Source organism: Mytilus edulis, chromosome 5 (genome assembly GCF_963676685.1).
Source record: "Mytilus edulis chromosome 5, xbMytEdul2.2, whole genome shotgun sequence".
Lineage (NCBI taxonomy): Eukaryota > Metazoa > Mollusca > Bivalvia > Mytilida > Mytilidae > Mytilus > Mytilus edulis.
In genome coordinates, this window is record NC_092348.1 from 93,200,611 (window position 1) to 93,223,809 (window position 23,199).

The 23,199-nt window shown below is 31.3% G+C and overlaps 1 protein-coding gene across 1 annotated transcript in view; it reads left to right on the forward strand.

Annotated features, from left to right (window-relative positions):
- Window positions 1-17,607, forward strand: part of LOC139525557 (nuclear pore complex protein Nup93-like) — a 42,729-nt gene extending 25,122 nt beyond the window's left edge. Inside the window, exons 18-24 of the mRNA XM_071321005.1 lie at window positions 8,197-8,313; window positions 8,689-8,807; window positions 9,767-9,884; window positions 10,564-10,647; window positions 13,412-13,482; window positions 14,151-14,217; window positions 17,405-17,607. Of these exons, the coding sequence (XP_071177106.1) occupies window positions 8,197-8,313; window positions 8,689-8,807; window positions 9,767-9,884; window positions 10,564-10,647; window positions 13,412-13,482; window positions 14,151-14,217; window positions 17,405-17,524 (696 nt within the window). The 3' untranslated portion in view covers window positions 17,525-17,607. The remainder of the gene's footprint in view (window positions 1-8,196; window positions 8,314-8,688; window positions 8,808-9,766; window positions 9,885-10,563; window positions 10,648-13,411; window positions 13,483-14,150; window positions 14,218-17,404) is intronic.
- The last annotated feature ends 5,592 nt before the right edge of the window (window positions 17,608-23,199 follow it).

The following is a 23,199-nucleotide window of genomic DNA, read 5'->3' on the forward strand; positions in this document are numbered from 1 at the left end:
GTCAAAATTTGATAACAATCCAAATTCAGACAGTGTAAAGCTTGAATATTGTGTCCAAATTTGCCCCATTTGTTGAAGTCCAATCAACTTGAAACTTAGCACACATGTTCTCTATGATATGATCTTTTTTATTTTGACGCCAAATTAGAGTTTTGACCTCAACTTCACAGCCAACAGAATATAGAAAATGATAGTGCAAGTGTGTTGTCTGTGTATTATGGAAACATTGTTGTTTTAGCATGTGACTGGGTAACACTGGTTTTAACTTTTAGTACTCAACTCTTCAGCTATATATAGCTACATTTTTGCAAACTTTATATCAAAAAAATCTGATCCTTTTTTAGTTTTCTGTTAATGTTCTCATTAACCCTTTATCTCATGTTAAATGTTATCAACAAACACAATTTTACACTTGATTTATCATCATATTAGGTGTCAATAAACATAGTGGTCAGAAACTAGTTATCTGGGTTCTTAAAAAGTTAGGGTATGAAGGTTTTGAATCTTTTGATCTCAAAATATTGCATTGGACCACACATTTTTCATTTTTGGTATTATTTGATAGAAATGATAGTAAGAGCCAGCAGATTTTCTTCAAGGACTACCTGGAACAAAAAGGATTTTGAGAACTCTTGATTACTATAGAAACCTATTGGAATCTACCAATGAAAACATTTGATTTGTAACTCAATATAATGACCAAAGTTTCATGTACTCCAAACATTGACAAAAGTTAGTTTATAGTCATTTATCTCAAGAGGACATACAAATAAATTGCAGATAACAAAGATATCATATCAATTAAGTTTGACTTATCATAATTATAATGCATTGAACAAACTGAAGTTTGACCAGGAAGACTTACACACCATATTATTTGATGTATTAAGTCATGTGATTGTATGTAGAAGTTTTCTATTGGCTGACCAGACTGTATTAGACCTAATTAATTCTATGATATCATTGAATACATTTGATTTCTTTATCTAAATTTGGTGTTAACTACGAAGTTTCAACTAATTTTCTATAATCATTAAAAGAATAAGAAGAAATACCTTTTACAACAGCTGCTTATAAAGTATACTTATGTGTAATTTATTACATTCATATGCAGCAAATATATTGCATCAAGATCAGATTGATATGATATTGTTACGGTTAATAAATGGACAGTCACAAATTGTTCATATGTTCATTTTTTTTAATTTTTTTTTTAAGAAAAGTGATTCAACTCCCCATGATGTTAATGTAATAACACTTTCTAGAGTGACAAATGATTTATAGCCAAATGTCAGATGTTGATATAGTAACACGTTTCAAAGTAACAACTGATTTAACACCCTACGATGTTAATGTAGAAACACTTTCCAGAGTGACAACTGATTTTACACCACATACGGTTATTATTGTACAGTCTTTCGGATCTTGACTTATTTAAAACCCTGTGTAATTAATTTTGTACAGCATTCCCGAGTTAGAAGTTCCTAAGATTGTGTGACATCCTAAGTATAATACTGCAAATGGTCCTTCCATAGTTATGGCTAGAGTTGTTGGAAATAGTATCCTGATGTCTTTAGTATTGTAGGTGGTCAGAAGCTGACCGTTGTGGTCCAGTATATGTAGTGTATGATTGATATCATCAGCAACAATAACATTGTCTAATGGTGTGGCTACTATTGACTTAGGACTAAACTCGCCATACCTGTTGATAGAGGGTGATCCTACATAGTTATTGATGATATCTTCTTTCCCTAAGACAACCACACTCTTTTTAATTGATGTTTGTATCACAAAAATATTCCCATTAATCATACTGGTTATTGAACAAATTAATCCATCAAATATAGATTCATTGTTTTTATCCTTTTCATACCTTTTCAGATGGTTGCCATTTGTATCCATAACAACAATGAGAGTTATTCCCCCTACTATCACTCTTCCTTCATTTGTCACATGTACACTACAGAGACTTGATAATTCTTCACAGTATACCGAGTCTGTCACATAAATAGATCCTGCCTTGATCTGCTTCAGTCTGGATTCTGTTGTAGCCAGTAGAATGTCATTGCAAGGAGTAAAAGCTATATCACTTACTACCAAATTAAAACTGTTTCTGATTGTGAATTTATCTCCTACAAGTTTACCACTCTGGAGTGCTTTATATGATCCAAAGAAACGGGAACTTTCCTTATCTCCATTACCAATCCATACTATATAATTCAAGGATACCGCCAAAAATTTTATGTCCAACATATTGATTGGATATTCTTTAATGTTTATTAGTTTCATGTAAGTTGGAGAAATCTTGAATTGTTGGAAACCAGATAGGGTCTCCACTTCCTTGCCTTGTGCCGCCTCATTGCTTTGTTGTCCCTCTTCTTTTTCTTGTTGGCCGACTTCCTTTAGATCAAGGATTTTATGTTCTTTGTCAGCCTTGAATTTAGAATGTACTTTAGCTTTACAGTTACTGCACATTAATAAGTCACAGTCAACACATTTCCATTTGACTTTAGGATCCCTTTCACATAAATGGCACTGTATGGGACATTGTCCAAGAGGATAGGACATAGCCATATATAAAAAAAATGTACAGCTTTTGTTTTGATTTTAATCAGTAATATATATGTACCTACAAATCTAAGATTAGATATTTTTTGTATGTCTGAAGATTTGATAATTTATAAAAGATAAATACTGTATGCAGTGGTAGAAATACAGGTTATAGTTTATTATCTGTACCAAGATTGATTTTCTCACTTGAGCGGAGATGACCAATGATAATCTGTTTATTGCTACTGGTATTTTCCCTGTGACGAAGTTGTTACTTTCATTGACAACCGCCATGTGCGTCCTCAGTTTCTAAGGATAAATTTTCATATCACTCTACAATGCTGAGAAAGGAAATTATCAGTCAGTAAGATCAAAGGTAAATTTCTTAAAATAGCCATAATATTATCATTCATTTAACCTTGAATCCTTTGAGAGATTTCTAAAGAATTGTTTTTGAGACTGCTTTACCAATTAAAAACCCAATAACTCAGGAATTATTTTAAAGGTACCTATAAAAATGGAACCTATTTACAGGTTGTGGTGACTTTTTTTTTCATTGTACCCTATCAGAATTGTATAAAAAATATTTTCTTTCCCTCTGGTCGGGTTGTTATATCTTTGACACATTCCCCATTTCCATCCTTAATTTTATGTATAAGATTAAACACAAATATAATGAGAGTCATTTTAAAATCCATGCAAATGTAGGTCGCCAACACAAATATATACAGCTGTGACTTTCATTGTTATCAGCAAAACATATTTATCTTTGTGCCCATTGTCTTACAGGTGTATGTGAGGAAAAACAATATAAAAATATGTAAATAATATAAAATCAAAGTCAGTTGAGCTAGTAATTTTATTAGATATAGAATCATTATTGTTATTCAGAGGCTTTTTTTTTTTATTTCACGATTTTGTTTCTTCACATGTATTTTCTATGACCTTTTCAAAAAAACCATCCATTGTGTTTGTTATTAATTTACACTAAGAATATAAGAGATGAATTTAGTCTTTACTAAACTATTTATGTATCAATTGAACCAAGAAATCTGCTGTAATGTTAATTTTGCGATACCGATTCAAGTACAAATGTACAATCATGGACAAAGAATGATAACTCAAATTTATATTTATAATTTGCCCTACTTAAATACAATTAAATGTTTCAAAATTACAAGCTATCTTTACCCTTCAGTGCTTACAAGCAATTTTATTTTTATTTAGAATGAGACAGTCTCAGGTATAAATTTAGGTATCCCTACAGATAATTTGGGCTACAGTTCTTGAAGTTGCCAAAAGGATACATTCAGTATGTGAGGGTTATTTAACCAATGCATTCACTATAAGTGCAGTTAAATAGAAGTCCTCAAGACTTGATCATTCATTAAAATTCAATCCATTGATGATAATATTGATAATGGCAACAAGAAATGTTAATACAAGTACACATGTGTTCAATCTGTACATTAATCTTTTCTTTCTTTTTCTCTCCTCTTTTTTTACGGGATCTATTCCAAATGAAGTTTTATCGTCATCTGGACCAATTTGATAAGAAGCATCTGCCATTGTTTCCTCCTTTATATGTTTAGAAATGTAAGCCTCCTTTTCTCTATCTTCCTCTTTCATTTGTTTGACCATGTACTGTTCCCGTCTAGATAAGATAACAAGCATCACTCCTACAATTATCTGTAACATGATCGACAAACAAATGAGTAACACGCCAGCAATACAAACAGTTTGAAGCTTACATTCCTTCTTCTGCAGTAATGTTTTTACCAGGCTAACATTGGAGAGAAGTAAAGCAGTAGTAAGACTACCCTGGGCTTTAGCTTTCTGGTTTACATAAGAATTGTTCATGGTCCCCTTGCTTTTTATCACTTGAACTTTTTCTTTGTTCATTTTGGCTTTAATCTGTATATTGTCTGAAAAGTATAAAATACCAAATATATGTGTTTAATTTTATTTCGTTTATGTGTTTAAGAGTTTAGTGTGATGTCCATTTTCACTGAACTAGTACACATATCCCCCTGGATCAGCAACTGAACATTTGCTTCTGTATATGTGACATAGATGTGGTATTTCTGTGTCAACAATTGTTGAATATAAAATATAAGGAGACATGGCATGATTGCTAATGAGAAAACTTTCTACAAAGGTATAAAATTGTGCAATTAAGCAGCCATAGGTCAAGTTTGATGTCATTTCTGAAAAAATACTGTGTCAGAAATCTATGTAAGTTAGCCTTACATCTCATGGCCATGTCTTTTACCTTTTATAAAATTAAATCTTGCATTTTGTATAAACTAAAACTAGGTCTGACAAGACAGAGTCTTGAAAAACAAATTGAATTAAGATCTATTACCAAATTAAACATTGTAGAGGCCAAATGTGAATTAAAGAGAGAATAATAAGAATAAGAATATTTATTATTCCAATCAAGAACCGTTGATGGGCGGCATAAGCATAACATGTACACATAAAACAATATATCATGATTTGTAACAGAAAAAACATTTTTATATGGAATTATGCTTTTAATCTAAAAAACACAACAACATTATTTTCACGGGCAGAATCAATTTGCGCCAATTGCAGTTTTGAAAAGGTATTAATTGCGCCACTGTCTTTTATTTTGATGGTATTAATTGCGCCAATAAATGAAATGAAATTGCGCCAGATTTACCTGTAAATATTTTTTACCTATATCATACATGTACACGTTTTACCAATATCATACATGTATTATAATTAACCTTTCCACTGAACACTTATCAAATTTAAGAAAACTCACCAAAAAATAGATTGTTTAGTAAAAGAATATTTGTTCACGAGTCAAGATGTCTGATATACCATTCAAAAACTAGAGTCTGATAGAGGAAAACCGGTCATCATTGTTGAAGAACACAAATTCCGTCAGGCATTTGTAAAGAACTAATGAGTAGAGAAGTAAGCAGAAAGGAATCATGGGAATATGTGTCTTTTCTCAACTACAAAAACCAGCCTTTAATTCAATGATGAACAGAGACATTTTATATGGTTTTAACTGTATATATATACGGGTGAACGTTTTAATTCAGCATACATTTCGTTATTAAAATGACTTTAACTCCGCCAGTCGGTAAACTGCCGGACCCAAGCCCAAAAATAGGAGGATGAAAGTCAATCATTTAGTTGTTATATGAATAAAAATAAATAAAATTGGCGCAATTAGATGATTATTTCATTGGCGCAAATGATACCTATAGTTTTGAAAATTATGTGGCGCAAAAGAAGTATTGGCGCAATTAAGTTGAGGCGCAAATGAGTTACTTTTTGGCGCAAAAAGATATCGCCCATTTTCACTGTACAGATAAATGATTGATTTATAATATTGTGGATAATATGTTAATTATACTTTCTGGCTTTCATATTAGGCTGCATGTTATATAATTATATGTCCATCTACTTACAGTAATTGACAATGTTCAGAATATAAATTTTCGCCTTGCATCAATTGAATATTACCATTGATGTTAAATTATATAGTTTGTTCAGAATCCTATTTCTTTATCAAGGTCATTGTCCATGAAAAAAAACCTTAGTAATAACCATTTTTAACTCTTTAAGGATCTATGCAAAATGTGATTAAAACTTTATTTTTGCATTACATCCTTATAGGTTATACAAGTTAAAATCTGCTTTAATTTATGTCTCATTCTTTGAATATTAGAGAAGCTTTTGTACATATATCATATAATTGTTGCCAATTAACACTTTTCTTAGGGTAAAGTTTTCTTTAAATAATTGAGAGTGAGTGGTCAATTTAAGAAAAATATATCTCTTCTTTGAAGATTAATGTTGCCACAAGTTTTATTTTGTCTATAAAAAAAAAAATTAAAAAAATACTATTTTAAAATTTTTAAGGATCTATTCCAAAAGAGATTAAAATTTATTTTTGCATTACATCCTTATCATTCTTATAGGTAATACAAGTTAAAATCTTTTTAAATTTATGTCTCATTCCTTTAATATCTCCAAGAAAAGCTATTGTACATATATGTACATAATTGTTGATTAACAATACTATAACTAGAGTGAAGTTTTCTTTAGATATTCTAGACTGAATGCTTAATTTAGGAAATATATATCTCTCTTTTGAATATTAATATAACTACATTTTTCTTTTGTGAAGTTTTTATGCCCCATTTATGGGCATTATGCATGTTATGTTTTCTGGTCTGTGCATCCATCCGTTCGTCTGTCTGTTTGTTCGTCTGTCTGTCCCGCTTCAGGTTTAAGTTTTTATACGACTGCAAAATAAAATTGCATTTGCATAATGGTATGATGTCTTCGTCGTCGTCATCTGGGTCGTCCGAAGACACATTTGGTGTCCGGACAATAACTTTAGTTTAAGTGAATCGATCTCTATGAAATTTAATAAGAAGGTTCAATACCACCAAAGGAAGATTGGGATTAATTTTGGGGATGATGGTCCCAACCATTTTGGAATTAGGGGCCCAAAACAAGCATTTTTATACATTCAGGATATTATCTTGTGTATAAGTATTTCAATTGCTCTGAAACTGTACCATAAAGTTTTATACCACAGGTAGAAGGTTGGGATTAATTTTTGGGGTTATGTTCCGAATAGTTTAGGAATTGGGCTAAAAAAGGAGCCCAAATAAGCATTTTTGTAGTTTCCAGTCATTAAATTGTCCGGACAATAAATTTTGTTTAAGTGAATGGATCTCTATGAAATTTACTAAGAAGGTTCAATACCACAAAAACAAGGTTGGGATTGATTTTGGAGATGATGGTCTCAACTGTTTTGGAATTAGGGGCCCCAAAACAAACATTTTTCTACTTTCAGTATATCAACTTGTGTATAAGTATTTCAATTGCTCTGAAATTGTACCACAATGTTTTATACCATAGGAAGAAGGTTTGGGTTAATTTTGGGGCTTACGGTCCCAACCGTGTAGGAATTTGGGGCCAAAAAAGGAGCCCAAATAAGAATTTTTGTAGTTTCCAGTCAATTATAAACTTGATACCATTCCATGACGATCCTTAAATTTCCTGTCAATTTTTTGAGAGCATCTGGTTGGATGAAGTTGAGGTCAAGTCATATTGAAACTTAGTACACATGTTCCCTATGATATGATCAAGCATTTTTTTATGTTTCAGACAATAACTTGTGTGTAAGTGTATGGATCTCTCTGACACTGTACCACAGGTTCCATACAAGAAAGGGAAGGCTGGGATTGAGTTTGGGTTAATTGCCCCAAACATGTAAGAATTAGGGGCCAAAAACAAGCATTTTTCTAGTTTCCAGGCAATAACTTGTGTTTAAGTGTATGGATCTCTCTAAAATTGTACTACAAGGTTCCATACTACAAAGGAAAGGCTAGGATTGAGTTTGAAAAGTTTCAAGAAGAAATCTTCAATTGCACAGTATTGTACAATAGATTTGTAAGATCTTTGACCACATTTCTTTTGTGTCAGAAACCTATAATATGTCAAAAATTTGATCACAATCCAAATTCAGACAGTACTCAGCTTGAATATTGTGTCCAATATGCCCCAACTGTTCAGGGTTCAACCTCTGTGGTCGTATCAGGCTGCACTCAGCGAAGCATTTTATTAATTTCTAACTTTTATTTACAGCCTGGTGCAATAGATAAATTCCATGGAGATACACATAAAATCATAGATTTAGTTGCCAAGGATACAGAAGCCAAAGGATTGTTTGAAGATGCAGTGAGATTATATGACCTTGCTAAGGTAATAATGAGATAGGTTGCTGAGGTAATACTGACCTAGGTTGTTAAAGTAATAATGACAAAGTTTGCTGATGTAATAATGGTGAAGGTTGCTAAGGTAATCATGACAATTGGGTGTTGTCAAGTTATAATGACCTAGGTTGTTATGGTAATAATGTCCAAGATTTCTAAGGTGATTTTTACTAAGCAGTAAAGTTGCTAAGTGTGATTGTAACCAAGGTAATAATGATACTAATATTCTCATCATATTTGTGTAGTCAATTTTCATGTTTCTGCTTCTCATTGACAGAAAATTTTACATGAGCAGTGCTGCAGATGTTTTAAAATTTAGTTTGAATATTGAACATGTTAACTATGTAGAATGATCATGTTTTAGAAACACGACAAAGTGTTGGAATTACTGAACAAGTTACTAAGTCAAGTCGTATCACAAGCTAGTTCTACACAGTCATCTAGAGATAGATTAAGAAGTCTGGCCTTTGGTATTGCAGAGAGGTATGTATTTACTTTTTAAACCCCAACTCTAGGAGTGGCATCTTTGCTAGCCAAGGGTTACGATCCAGTCTTCTTCTCTCCACACTTGGCAGATTAAGCTAACATTTGTCATTGCAATCCTGTGCCATCTACTTGAAAATAAAGTCACGCCCATTTTGACACACCATTCTTGACCAATGGCAGCATGTGAACTCTATCCAGTGTAGAGGTTTAAAAATAGTCTATTGTTTTCAAATTTTGTGAAGCAGAAATTATAAGTATACATTCCAACATTTTCACAAGAAACATACCCAGGCACTTCAATTAGTAAATTAAGAACTTTAAAATTGTCACCAAATATCGTTCTATAATTTGCAAGTAAAGACTTTTGTACAATCAGCATGTTGTAATTGTATATTTACATGTATTACATCTGTCACTTGCTTTGCAATAGGATACAGTATATTTATAAGTATCTTCCATTTGAACTGAATACTTTTGTGAAAAAATCAAATATTCTCTGGTTGATTAAGTGAATAAGTGAATAACTATCTTGAAGAATAAGCTGACAATATTAAGCAATGTCTACTGCAAACAAACTTTTAAATGATACCAAATTATAAAATAAGAAACAAGTCAAAGTTAAAAAATCTTCTAAATGCTCAGTTAGATGTCATGTCTCTACCTTAATACTGTGGATTCATTATTATTCGTTGGATAGCAATTTTCGTGGATTTCGTGGGTACCGGGAAACCACGAATTTAAATATTCAACGAATTGCAAATTTTCTGAAGGAATATATGCATACTTTGTCAAAACCACGAAATTAAATATCCAAGAATATGCAAGTTTTCCTCAAACCACGAAAATTGGTACCCACGAAAATAAATGAATCCACAGTAATATAATTGATCTTACAACTAAGTGAAATATTTGATTGTACATACTAACATTAAAGATATGTATATTTTGTTACTTAGGTACAGAGCACAAGGAGCTGAAGGGAACTTATCCAATGCTAGTACATTCTTCTTGTTACTTGACCTTTTGACCTTCTTTGATTGTTTCCATGATGGCAACATGGATGAAGCTCTAACCGTAAGTTATTATCTTGGTATTTTTACAAATTTAATTAAAGATAAATTGAGGTTAAAATTGAAATGTCTTATGTTTTAATATACAATTGAGTTCGCTTTTTTCTTTTAAATTTGATAAAGAAAACATATTCAATGTAACCAATATATGACATTAACATGTCATATACTTTTAATAAGTGAAAGGCTTACAACTTGTTGGTTACATTGAATATGATTTCTTTATCAAATTTAAAAGACAAAAGCAAACTCAATTATGTCAATCTTTAAAAGTCTTCCTTTTTTTTGCAGATTTATAGTAATTTGGATGAGATTAAAATTCATAGTTAATATTAAATTTGATTGAGTTTTAATACTTATAATAATAAAGGAGATGCGGGTATGATTGTTAATGAGACAACTATCTACCAAAGTTCAAATTAAGTGGATGTAAGCAAATTTAACTGTAAGAACTATTAGTATTGAATGCTTTGGCATCATAATCTTTTAGCTGTACACAGTATTTTACACAAATAGAATTTTATTAAAATATTTTGTTGTTTCTTAGGTCATGAATATAATTTATTATAATATTTTGTTGTTTGCTTAGGTCATGAATATAATTTATTATAATATTTTGTTGTTTGCTTAGGTCTTGAATATACACATCATATTTGTATTTAAATTTTCAATTTTATTTCTAGGTGATTAAACAGTTGCAGTTACTTCCCTTGGCAGAAAATGCTGTAGAAACCAAAGTAATGGCCTTCAGACATTATAATGATGAGGTAAACATACATGCTGTTTAAGCCTTGATTTTAAATCTTTATATTAGTATGGAGGCATGTTCTTAACTAGATTATTACCTGATATTTTATATATTTCCTTCAATTTTACTTCACATATGTGTTTTAAAGGAGATAAGGTATTGAGTGACTGCCCCTAAAAGGAAGTACATCACTAATTCAAGGTCCCATTGCTTTCTATGTTAAATTCCTCCATTTTAAGTTCAAATAAAGTGGCAATCATTGCATGTCAAAGCAACACTTTATAGTATCTTCTACTGAAAAAATCAACATACCTTTAATGTCATATAAGAAAGAACTGGTTCCCAGAACTTCGGATGTACCAAAACAGGTACTTCACATCTGACAAACAGACAAAATGTACCCTCTTTTTAAAATTTGGTGCAGTTTTTTCAATATTTAAAAGTCCAAAAGTGTTCTACATTGATCACAAGCCCTTCAGCTTTTATTTGATGCCAAAAATACCTAAATATCCTACATATTTTGAAAGTTACACTCATGCGTAGGAACTATTTTGCGTTAAATATGTACTACTTTTTGGTATGTGCTTTCTGGCCAGGCCCGAATTAGTGGTGTTACACCTAAAGGGGTAGACTAACTATTTTCCTATTTTCTAATTTATGTTGATTGAGGAATAATTGTATTTTCATGGATCGTAATTTCGTGGTTTTGCCAAAGTCTGAATACAAGCCTAAAAAAAATAATGTATACTTAGATGAACATTTAAATTTGTGGTTTGCATTTACCCACAAAATGCATGAGAAATGGTATCCCATGTGTAATTTTGCTTCCACAATTATTGTAAAATTTTTAATCTGAGTATGTGTTATCTATATATTCAATTTCTCGCTACATTGAAGACCTGTTGGTGACCCTCTGCTGTTGTTTTTTATTTGGTCGGGTTGTTGTCTCTTTGACACATTTTCCATTTCCATTCTCAATTTTATTCACATGAAACCAGATTTTCTTGTAGGAGGACATATTTTCATGAATTTTATTATAATGAAATCAGATAATTTCAAATGTTTATTCCTCTGACACATGTCCTTTGTCCAATTATTTTATTTTGCAACTGCCTAAAACAGATGAGTAAAGTTTAACTTTGTGCAAAATAGTTTGACTCTGAACTACTATTATAATTTTAACTATGAAGACTACTACTATTTAATAGTTGTCTAGAAAATCAGTTAAGGTGGTACCTAACACTTTCACTAAAATTAATTTGGCTCGTTTAATTTTGATAGAATTTGACAAAGTATTTACTTTGACCCTTTAACAAAAATATAAAAATTTCAAAAATTTTGAACCAACCATTTTGTCAGAAAAATTTCACTGGTTATATAGCAGTTTGACAAACACCAATTTTGATCTTTGTGAAGCTTATTATTCCCTTTACAACACAACATAATTAAAACGTTTAGCTGACTTTACAGAGTTATCTCCCTGTAGTGTTAGGTACCACCTTAATTAATATTTTTGCTTTGAATATTAGTCTTATTATATATTTGTAAAGGAGACAACTTCCTCCCAAGGTCAATTAAGTGGATGTAAGCAAATTTATTGCGAACCCTATGATAGTTTTCCATAGATTCACCTGCAAGTTACCTGTCAATTTAAACTTTTGGCAGTTCTATTGTCCCATCTAACAAATACAACAGGTATTGTTCTCTGTGTAGTTTATTCACTGGGACCTTTAAATTTCTTCCAAGAGAAATATATCACTCATTGATTAATTTACCTGAACAAAAAATTGAACTGTCAATGATGAAAAAATACTTATACCAATACTAAGTAAGGACTCACAAAACTGCATGTGGTGTTGTATTTATTCAATACCAATAACTCGTTTTTAATGTGTTCAATATTAATAGTGATTCAAAAATTAAAAGTTGATTTCTGATCAAATATTCAATATTTTTGTGTGTTTGATAATTAAAAATATGAATATTATTATTTTTAAATTAAGGTCTTTATAAACATAAGTCTATAAATGAACAACAAAAAAAAACATGTAAATTCATAGGAAAATACTAAAAAATGTGTCTGAAATAAACTTTTTATTATTAAACCAGATTTTATATTGAACAGATTGAAAATATATTAATGATATATTGAATAAATATAATATTGTATACAGTTTATGTGAGTTTATAGAAGTATTTCAATAAAAAAAGAAGGTAATTTTTTGGTCAGGTAAATTAATCAATGAGTGATATATTTCTCCTAGAAGAAATTTAAAGGTCCCAGTGAATAAACTTCACAGAGAACAATACCTGTTGTATTTGTTAGATGGGACAAAAAAACTGCCAAAAGTTTAAATCGACAGGTAACTTGCAGGTGAATCTATGGAAAACTAAGATAGGGTTCGCAATAACTGTAAGAACTATTAGTATTGAATGCTTTGGCATCATAATCTTTATATTGTATATATATTTATATTTGGACGGAACTGAACCAATAAGATACTAGTTGAATCAGTTATCTTTTCGGCAGCTTATAATTTCAGATCTGTGTCTCATGGAACATTGAAAATAGAAAATTGACCATTCAGAGATGCAAACTTTTGTTTTTCCTCGATTAGAACTTTAAAATAATGAAACCTCACAGTTTGGAATTTAATGCAATGGGACAGGAAGACTGATTTTCACAATGGTAGAGTTTACCTTTACAGACTTTTTCCCTTGAAAAAATATGATTATTATTTTAAGGACTTTAAATTTGATCATTTGTTTTGACATTTTTGTAGGTGAGGAGATGCTTACCAGATATTTTACTAGCCACAATGAACATTCTACACAGTCAGTATAAAAATGCCAAGTAAGTTTAGTTAAGAACTTTAAACTGACACTTAATATCAAAATGATTTCAGATTAAAAAGTAAAATAAAAAAATACTGAACTGCAATGAAATTCAAAACTGAAACTCACTTATCAAAGGACAAAATTAAAAGTTTCAAACACATCAGGCAAATGGATAACAACTAAAGTGATCCTCATCTGTGATCATCTCACATAATGTCAGATTTAATTCTGTTTTTTATATTATTTGTTATTGACTGATATTTATAAAATACGGAGATGTGTAACGATTACCAATGAGACAACTCTGCACTCCAGACCTAATGATGTCGGTGCAAGCAAGTAAAGGTCACCTGCACAGCCTTCAACAATGAGCAAATCCATACTGCCTAGCAAACTATAAAATGCAATATGTAAAACAATTAAAATATGAAAATAAATGCCCTAATTTATGTACAAAACACCAAATGAAAAACATATGTACAAATTTTCTAAACACATTTAAAGTAGAATTCATCAAGCCATGAATCAGATTATCTTTGATATCAGCATCCTTGAAAATAATGAATACACAGTATATATTGATTTTTTAATCTAAACAGACAGGTAAATCTTAAAGTTAATTGTTTAATCTAAACAGACAGGTATATCTTAAAGTTGATTGTTTGATGATTTATTTTTTAACAGAACAACAACATCACAAAGTCCATATTCTGGCTGGACAGGGCGAGGTGAAGATGGCGGCAAGGAAACTGTAAGTTACTAAGTCCTTTATTTATTCATGTACTATGTTTTGCCTTCCTGTTTAAGATGAAAAAAAATACATATGATTAGTTTTTTTATGCCCTCCCCTCTGTTTGTAGTTAAATCTGTATATGGTAAAATTGTGGTCAAGGTAGTTAGGCCTTTAAGATTTTGGGCCCCATTATCAAATTGGTTTACATTGAGATCCAAAGGGTTAGAAATTAAACTATGTTTGACTTCATAAAAAAAATGAATTCTTTAGGTAATTTGATATGCTGACCATAATAGGTAAATGTCCAACTTGAAAGTTTTAGGTTTTAAGACCTCATTCATTTTGTGTTATTAATATATTATATTTAATTACAATCCAAAATTAGAGTGTAATCAAGCTTGAATGTTGTGTCCATATTTCTCCCAACTGATCATGGTTTGTCCTCTGTAGTTGTATCAAGCTGTAGTATGTTTGCCAATTAGACAACTCTCCAAAAGAGATCAAATGACACAAAAATTAACAACTATGGGTCACTGTACGGCCATCAACAATGAGCTGAGCCCATACTGCATAGTCAGCTATAAAAGGCCTTGAAATGACAAATGTAAAATATTTTATTCGCATTTAATTAAGAAACAAGCTCATATTTTCCCATCCAAACATAGTGTCAAAAGAAAGTTTTGCTTTTCAGTCATATTTGGAAAACATCCTTGGTAAACGTGTAAAAGTTTACTATATAAGGTTATACAATCTACAGTATATGTCCTTGAAATGATGGTTTAATAAAAGCTAGGTAAAAGGTTGTTACAAAAGAAACACTATTTTAGTTGCAAATTAACAAGTTTTTATACTTGTCTGCTGGAATCTCATTTGTAATTATAATAAGGCTAATTGAATAGCAGACATTCTATTTCCGTATGTGGAAATAAGAAAAAATTACCTCAGAATCATCGACAACAAGTATCAATTGATACATGATTCTGAATGATGACCTTATAATCATTGACAACAAATATCAAGTGATACGTGATTCTAAAAGATGACCTCATAATCATTGACAACAAGTATCAATTGATACATGATTCTAAATGATGATCTTATAATCATTGACAACAAGTATCAAGTGATACGTGATTCTAAAAGATGACCTCATAATCATTGACAACAAGTATCAAGTGATACGTGATTCTAAATGATGACCTTATAATCATTGACAACAAATATCAAGTGATACGTGATTCTAAAAGATGACCTTGGTTGTTTAAAACCAATTTAAGAGGAGTAAAGGATTTTATACAAAAGTTTAACTCAATTTGATGTACGGAATAAAAAGCAACATACTATTCCACCATTGTTCTTCCCATAATGGACTTTGTTAAATTGGCATTTTTCAAAAAAATTGTACATAAATTATCATTGTTTTTGATGTAGAAATACTTTGCTTGAATAAAGTTATATCCTGTTTTGTACTTAGTACAGAGAAAATGTCAAACAACAATTCATTGCAGATATAAATATAAATAACCATCACTGAAAGTAAACCAATGAATTTTAACAAAGTCACCTGAAGTTTCCAAATATTTCATAGGAACACCAAATAAAAAAAGACTGGAACTTTGAACACAAAATATATATTTATGACTCAAAAAAAAATCTGCAATAAAATGCAGGTTTAACTAATTACCTACTTTTTCAACTCTTATTATGCCTTAATTTTGGTGGAGGGTCATTAAGTGTTGCCCTTGTCCCATCCATCCATATTTACTGCCCTTGTCCCGTCCATCCATATTTACATCCTCCTAAAATTACTTTTCTCTCTCTAATTTTAGTTTACCTCAACCAAATATTATCAAACTTATACACACGGCTTATTTCCACAAAACACAGATGAAGATTGATTTGGGAGGTGTCATTTTTACCGTTCTTGAGTACTGTTCCAAGTAACGTTCTATGCAAGCGAAGGTCTCACTTGTCCTATATGAATTTCTAATAAAATCAATTACTTAAACACATTTTTCTTAAGCTTCTTAACTTAGGATCCTAGCCAATCTAAAATAAAGTGTCACTTAAAACTAAAAAAAATAATAGAAAAAGACAATTTAAGACATTTTAAATTGATATAAATACAAAAATTCCATTGACTTTGATTGACATGAGAAGAATCATGTATTTGAAAGTGAATAATATGATTTGTCCTATAAAGTTATATTAGAGATATAATATTTAAGGTGAATTACAGTTTTTTATAACAACAGCAGTTTGTAACACCACATGCAAAAGTTATATTGCTATAGTTTTTTTGAAATGCCAGTTCAGAATATGAATGAAATATGACTTTTGCAAATGTTTTTGTTTAAATGACATTGCTTTAAGGGGGTAAGTGTAAGACATAAATACTATTCTATTGTTCAAGCTTTGAGACTGTCAAAACATTTTTAATTAGCACCAATTTACACCTATAATTTACAACTTGTTTTAAGTGCAGACTTTGAACATGAAATAAGCAATATAAAAAAAAATTTGGATATGTTATCTTATGTTCTCACACACTACAGAAGCAGCTGGCTGCATATAAGTATTTTTTTTTATCATCATCATGGATTTATTTTTGCAATAGTTTGGTAGGTGAAGAAAAAAAATACTTCATACACGAGGATTGAATTCTATTCCTTCAGATGCTAATAATTTTCAGAAGTAAATATGTTAAACCAAAATTTTTCAAAATTTGTCCACATCCAATATGGACTGAATTTTCAGTTGAAATGAGATTACAAAAAAGAACAATGTGACATAAGAGGTGTGACCTTTTGATTTAGGTTTAAAATAATAGGTATCACTACAGTGGGAATAGAGTTCTGATTGGACAGGTTTTTGCTTAAGTTGACCTTTCCACCCGGTTTGACTAGTTAAAAAAAAAAATTAACTCTTTACATATCCTTTTGAGTCAAACTCAATATTTAATAGTTATATTTTTCTGTTTTTATGAATTTTAAAATCACTAGAAATTCATTGCCTAGACACCATAGTTTTAGCTAGTACATTGGTTTTAGTACCGGTACTAGATTATTTCTTTCAGAAAAGTACATACAAGCTGAATGAATGAGGAACAGAAATCAATTTTTATTTTTTTATTTTAAATGTGTTACTAAACTAAATAATACGCCAAACATAATCAATCATCACGTTTTTTGTTTGTTTATTTCAGTATCTGAATTACATAAGAGGGCAAGCTAAAGCCCTGATCATGTTCGCAGGAATGCTTCCATACAGACTACCAGGAGATACCAATGCAAGACTTGTTCAGATCGAGGTTTTGATGAACTAAGGAGAAAGATCTCAAAAATTACTGTTATATATTGTAAATTTTCATATGTAAAAAAAATTGAAATAAAAATCATTAAATATAAATCATTCATTTTGACTTCACATTTATGATTAAACATTCTAGGTATCAGTTAGGCTAAAATAAAAAGTATGTGTGTTTATTGTACCCCTACCTACCCTAAAGTTTTTTTACCAATTTTATTAAGCACTGTTAAAAGTCAAATTGTTGCTCTTAGACTCAATGTAAAATAAAAATTAAAGATAAAAATAATTCCGTACCTACCTACCCTGATTTTTCAGCATGTCACAGTAAACACACATAATTTTTTTGTTTGACTGTAGGTTGAAATGGGTATAATGGGATTTGATACATTTCTCTACAGGTTGTGTTAACTGGGCCAAAAACTTCATAAACTGAATAGAAGTTTTTTAGGAGTCAGGACTCACAAAAAATAAAATTGAGAACAGAAATAGGGAATGTGTCAAAGAGACCACACCCTGATCAAAGAGCAGAAAACAGCTGAAGGCCATCAATGGGTCTTCAACACACCAAGATAATCCCTCTTCTGTATGCAGGCTTTGGATGGCCACTAAAACAAAACTGTGTACTAGTACAGCTAAAATGGACATCACACTTAGCTCCAAAACATAAATGAAACAATATTAAAAGGTCAATGTGTTATGATTGCCAATGAGAAAATTATCCACTAGAATAAAGAGTGAGGATGAAAAGAACTTGCTTTTTAATTATGAGTTATCTCTCTTTACATTTAGTGAACATTTGGAATTCTCAAATTTGATTATAATAGCGGCAAAGGACTTGTTTTGTTGTAAATTACTAAAGTTAACAAACATGAATAACAGTTGTAAAGGTACAAAATCTTGTCTTCAACAATAGACAAGAGCTTTAACCATATGTCAAACTCTTAATTGGTGCTTAGTTTTAAATCAAGTTTGTTTATAATGAAAGAAATTGTTTAAGAGGAATTTTGCTGGTAGAAAAAAGTTTTGAATTTGGAAAAGCACTATAAAGAAAAAAACACAATTAGTAAAAAAAGTTGTTTAGAACAGGGTAACATGAAAAAGTGAGATATATTGGTTTACAGTAATATATTCAAATACATGTATTCCAGAAAATACCCATTTTCATGATTTCTCTCTTTTGTAAATCTGTGCTTCCACATTAAATTTAATATGAGATTATACATAGGGATTCTTATGTCTATTTGTCCATCTGTATGTGAAACATTTTGTTAATTACTCCCATAATAAAAAAAATCATTGATATTTAGATAAAAGTCCGATCACCATGACCTTCATTTCATATTTAAGCAAGTATGGATAAGGTCCTTAAAAAAAACATTCATTTATTAATGATATTTTACCATTACATTAAAGGGGCACTAGCTGTCAAATTCATGGTCACCGATTTGACTAAAATTCTCATATTTGATTTATAACAATGAAAAACATTTATCCAAACTATCAAAAGTCTAAAATAAACAGTTTACAGAGCATGGGGTAGATAATATATAGGTTCGTTTCGTGTGTATTTTAGTCCAGACGCCATCTAATTAAATATCTATTTGACCTCAGATGACCATATAAGCGATGTAAACATAAATAAAGATATGAATAGATTAAACCAACACGTGCAATTGGATTTTTAACCGGATTTTTGTGACAAAAATGTCTGTTATTGATTTGGGGATGTACGGCGGGCGGGCGGCAATCAAATGTTGTCAGTGCATTAACTCATGAACCGTTCAACCAAAGCTTTTAATTATAGGTCTGTTTAATTTGATTTTATAGATTAAAAATAGATATTTCTCATTGTTTTTAACTGTATAAGAATGATTTTATGAAATGATTTACTGTACTTTCACTTTCATTGTTGACATTCTTTTTCTTTAAATAACCAGTACACTTACAATGCATGCGTTGTCAATCTGTAGCTAGGGGTTAAATTGCAGTTCACATGAATACGGATTTAAAGAGGTCGACTCATTCACTTGCAAGTGAATTACTAATTATCAATGTTTCTTAGCGTAATTTGACAAAATTGAACCTTTTTGGCTGCAAAAAGCGAATTGCTATTACACTATTTCACTTTCATTATTGATTGAACAGAAAAAAATCAAACTTTAGATTTTTTATATATCTCGTAGCTAGTGCCCCTTTAAGAATATATTATTTATATTTAAACAAGTTTGAAAAACACAGTTTTTTGTTGAGCCTGCATCTTTTGTCGCAGAAAGCTCGACATAGGGATAATGATCCGGCGTCTACGGCGGCGGCGGTGGTGTTAGCTAACTTCTTAAAAGATTTATATTTTAGAAGGTGGAAGACCTGGATGCTTCATACTTTGTAAATGCCTTATGTTAAGATGTTTCCCTCAGTCACATGTCCAATGTCCTTGACCTCATTTTCATGATTCAGTGACAACTTGAAAAAAAAAGTTAAGATTTTTTGTAATGTTAAATTCTCTCTTATTATAAGTAATAAAATAGCTATATTTGGTATGTGCGTACCTTGCAAGGTCCTCATGCCCGTCAGACAGTTTTCACTTAACCTTGACCTCATTTCACGGATCAGTGAATAAGGTTAAGTTTTGGTGGACAAGTCCATATCTCAGATACTATAACAATAGGTCTAGTACATGTATATTCGGTGTATGGAAGGACTGTAAGGTGTACATGTCCAACTAGCAGTTGTGTCACCTTGACCTCATTTTCATGGTTCAGTGACTACTTGAAAAAAAAGTGAAGATTTTTTGTAATGTTAAATTCTCTCTTATTATAAGTAATAAAATAACTATATTTGGTATGTACCTACCGGTACCTTGCAAGGTCCTCATGCCCGTCAGACAGTTTTCACTTGACCTCGACCTCATTTCACGGATCAGTGAACAAGGTTAAGTTTTGGTGGTCAAGTCCATTTCTCAAATACTCTAACAATAGGTCTAGTATATTTGGTGTATGAAAGGACTGTAAGGTGTACATGTCCAACTGGCAGGTGTCACCTTGACCTCATTTTCATGGTTCAGTGGTTATAGTTAAGTTTTTGTGTTTTGGTCTGTTTTTCTTATACTGTATGCAATAGGTCTACTATATTTGGTGTATGGGATGGTTGTGAGGTGTACATGTCTAGCTGGCAGCTGTCATTTGACCTTGATCTCTTTTTTTCATGGTTCAGTGGTCAAAATTAAGATTTTGATTTTTTGTCCTTTTTCCTAATACTATATATGCAATAGATCAATTATATTTGCTGTATGGAAATATTTTATGATCTATATGTCAGTCGCGTAGGTTTTATTTGACCTTGACCTCATTTTCATGGTTCGTTGGTCAATGTTTAATTTTCTTGGTTAATGTTAAGTTTATGTGACAGTTGTAATAAAGCTTTATATTTAGGACTCCACATAATATCAATGATTAGTAAAGAAGGCGAGACATTTCAGTCTGTGGACTCTTGTCTTTTATAAGCATGGGAAAAATTTTAAAATAGCAATGTACTTAGATTTTGGATGTTGCACCATAACATGATAATAGGTAAATGTTCAATTGCAGATTTTTAGTTCTTTGACCACATTTATTTTGTGTCACAAACCCACGCTGTATCAAATTTTCAAACACAATCCAAATTCAGAGCTGTTTTAAGCTTAAATGTTGTGTCCATACTTGCTCAACTGTTCAGGGTTTGACCTCTGCAGGAACATCCAGTTTGTTGTCGGTGAGACAGCCTGAAGGTTTGGTACCATTAAAACGTTCAAACCCGCTGCAATTGTTTTCACCTGTCCTAAGTCAAGAATCTGATGTTCAGTAGTTGTCGTTTGTTGATGTGGTTCATAAGTGTTACTTGTTTCTTGTTTTATATGAAGATTACAATTTTAGTTTAGTATGGCGTTCATTATCACTGAACCAGTATATATATTTGTTTAGGGGCCAGCAGAAGGACACCGCTTGGTGAGGGATTTTCTCGCTGCATTGAAAACCTGATGGTGACCTTCTGCTGTTGTCTGTTCTATGGTCGGGTTGTTGTCTCTTTGACACATTCTCCATTTCCATTCTCAATTTTAGATGGTTGGTTTTCCTTGTAGAATGGTTTTACACTAGTAATTTTAGGGGCCCTTTATAGCTTGTTTGGTGTGAGCCAAGGCTCCTTGTTTAAGACCATACTTTGACCTATAATGGTTTGCTTTTATGAATTGTGACTTGGACTGAGAGTTGTCTCATTAGCACTCATACCACATCTTCTTGTATCTATTTACTAACAAAATTCCTCTCTCTAAGGGTTATTTTCATATTGAATGGTAAAAGTATGTATGGTATGATATGTATGTAACACAAAAGAAAAAACGAATATTTACTCAAACATTGGTGAAAATTGAATGTATTGTTCACCAGATACAAAAAAACAACATAAAGTCTAATGTTGTGACCATGGCCTTTATTCAAAGGACCTCGAAACCAGGATAGAGCAAAAGACATTATCAAACGAATGGATGCTATCTGAAATGAGTTTCTTATAGGTTGTGCTCTGGATGTGATGCTTGAATGTTAGGGTGTAAATGTATTCAAGAATCAATATTATTCCAAAAATTTCAGTTTTCTTATTGCAATTGTTACCTTGACCTTTGACCAACTGACCTAAAGGCTGATATGGATTTGTTATGCTACAAGGCCCATAATCCAACAAAGACATCTAAATATCTGATGTATTGCTTGAAATATATTGTTTGGAAATTAAAAAATCACTTTACTGATTGGCACTCTGATCTTGGCTTCTAATGTGACACAAAAATCAGTAGAGGTCCTGCACTTTCAAGTGCAGACCTATATGGTTCCAAAATTCGGCTAAAATTCCTGTTTTTCAATTGCTGCTATGACCACATCCTTTGACCAACTGACTTCAAAACTAATGGGGATCTGTTTTGCTCCTAGGCACATAATCCAACAAAGACTTGTAAAGATCTGAAATATTTTGTCTGGATACAAAAAAACTAAAAAAGTTAACGTTTTTGATAGGAACTGTGACCTTGATTTTTGATGTGATACAAATATCATCAGAGGTCTTGCACTTTGAATTTCTTAAGTTATTTTCATGATGTCAGACATATGGTACCAAAATATATACATTTATACCTAAAAACGAAATTCCCGCTTAAATTCCTGTCTTTCAATTGCTGCTTTGATCTTGCTCTTTGGTCTAGTGTCCAAAAAGGAAACGTGGTTTGTCATCTATTAGTAGGAAATTATTAAAATTCAACTTGGTAGAGATCTGATTTTTGGATGAAAAAATATTCAAATTAATTTTGGGGCCCTTTTATAGGATCTCAACATTGACGACTTCAAGTCTTAACCACCTGATTCCTGATTATCCAAATTCACATATAATCTGGCTGATCACGTTATTATAGGTGACCTCAATCTTGTCAATAACACTTTCCTGCAAAATGTGTTATCCAAAGCTCAGAAATATCGTGAGCCTAAATCCATCAATTGAAAATTCAAAATACTGATGGATTCAGTCGAGGATTTTGCCAGGCAATGGGGCTAAACGCGAGAAGGAAGACGTAGATACTCTTTTCGAATATATTTAGGCTGTATTAAAGGTCGTTGATACAAATCAGAATTAAAAAACTGAACGGGTCTATCAGTACCCATGCTACATCAA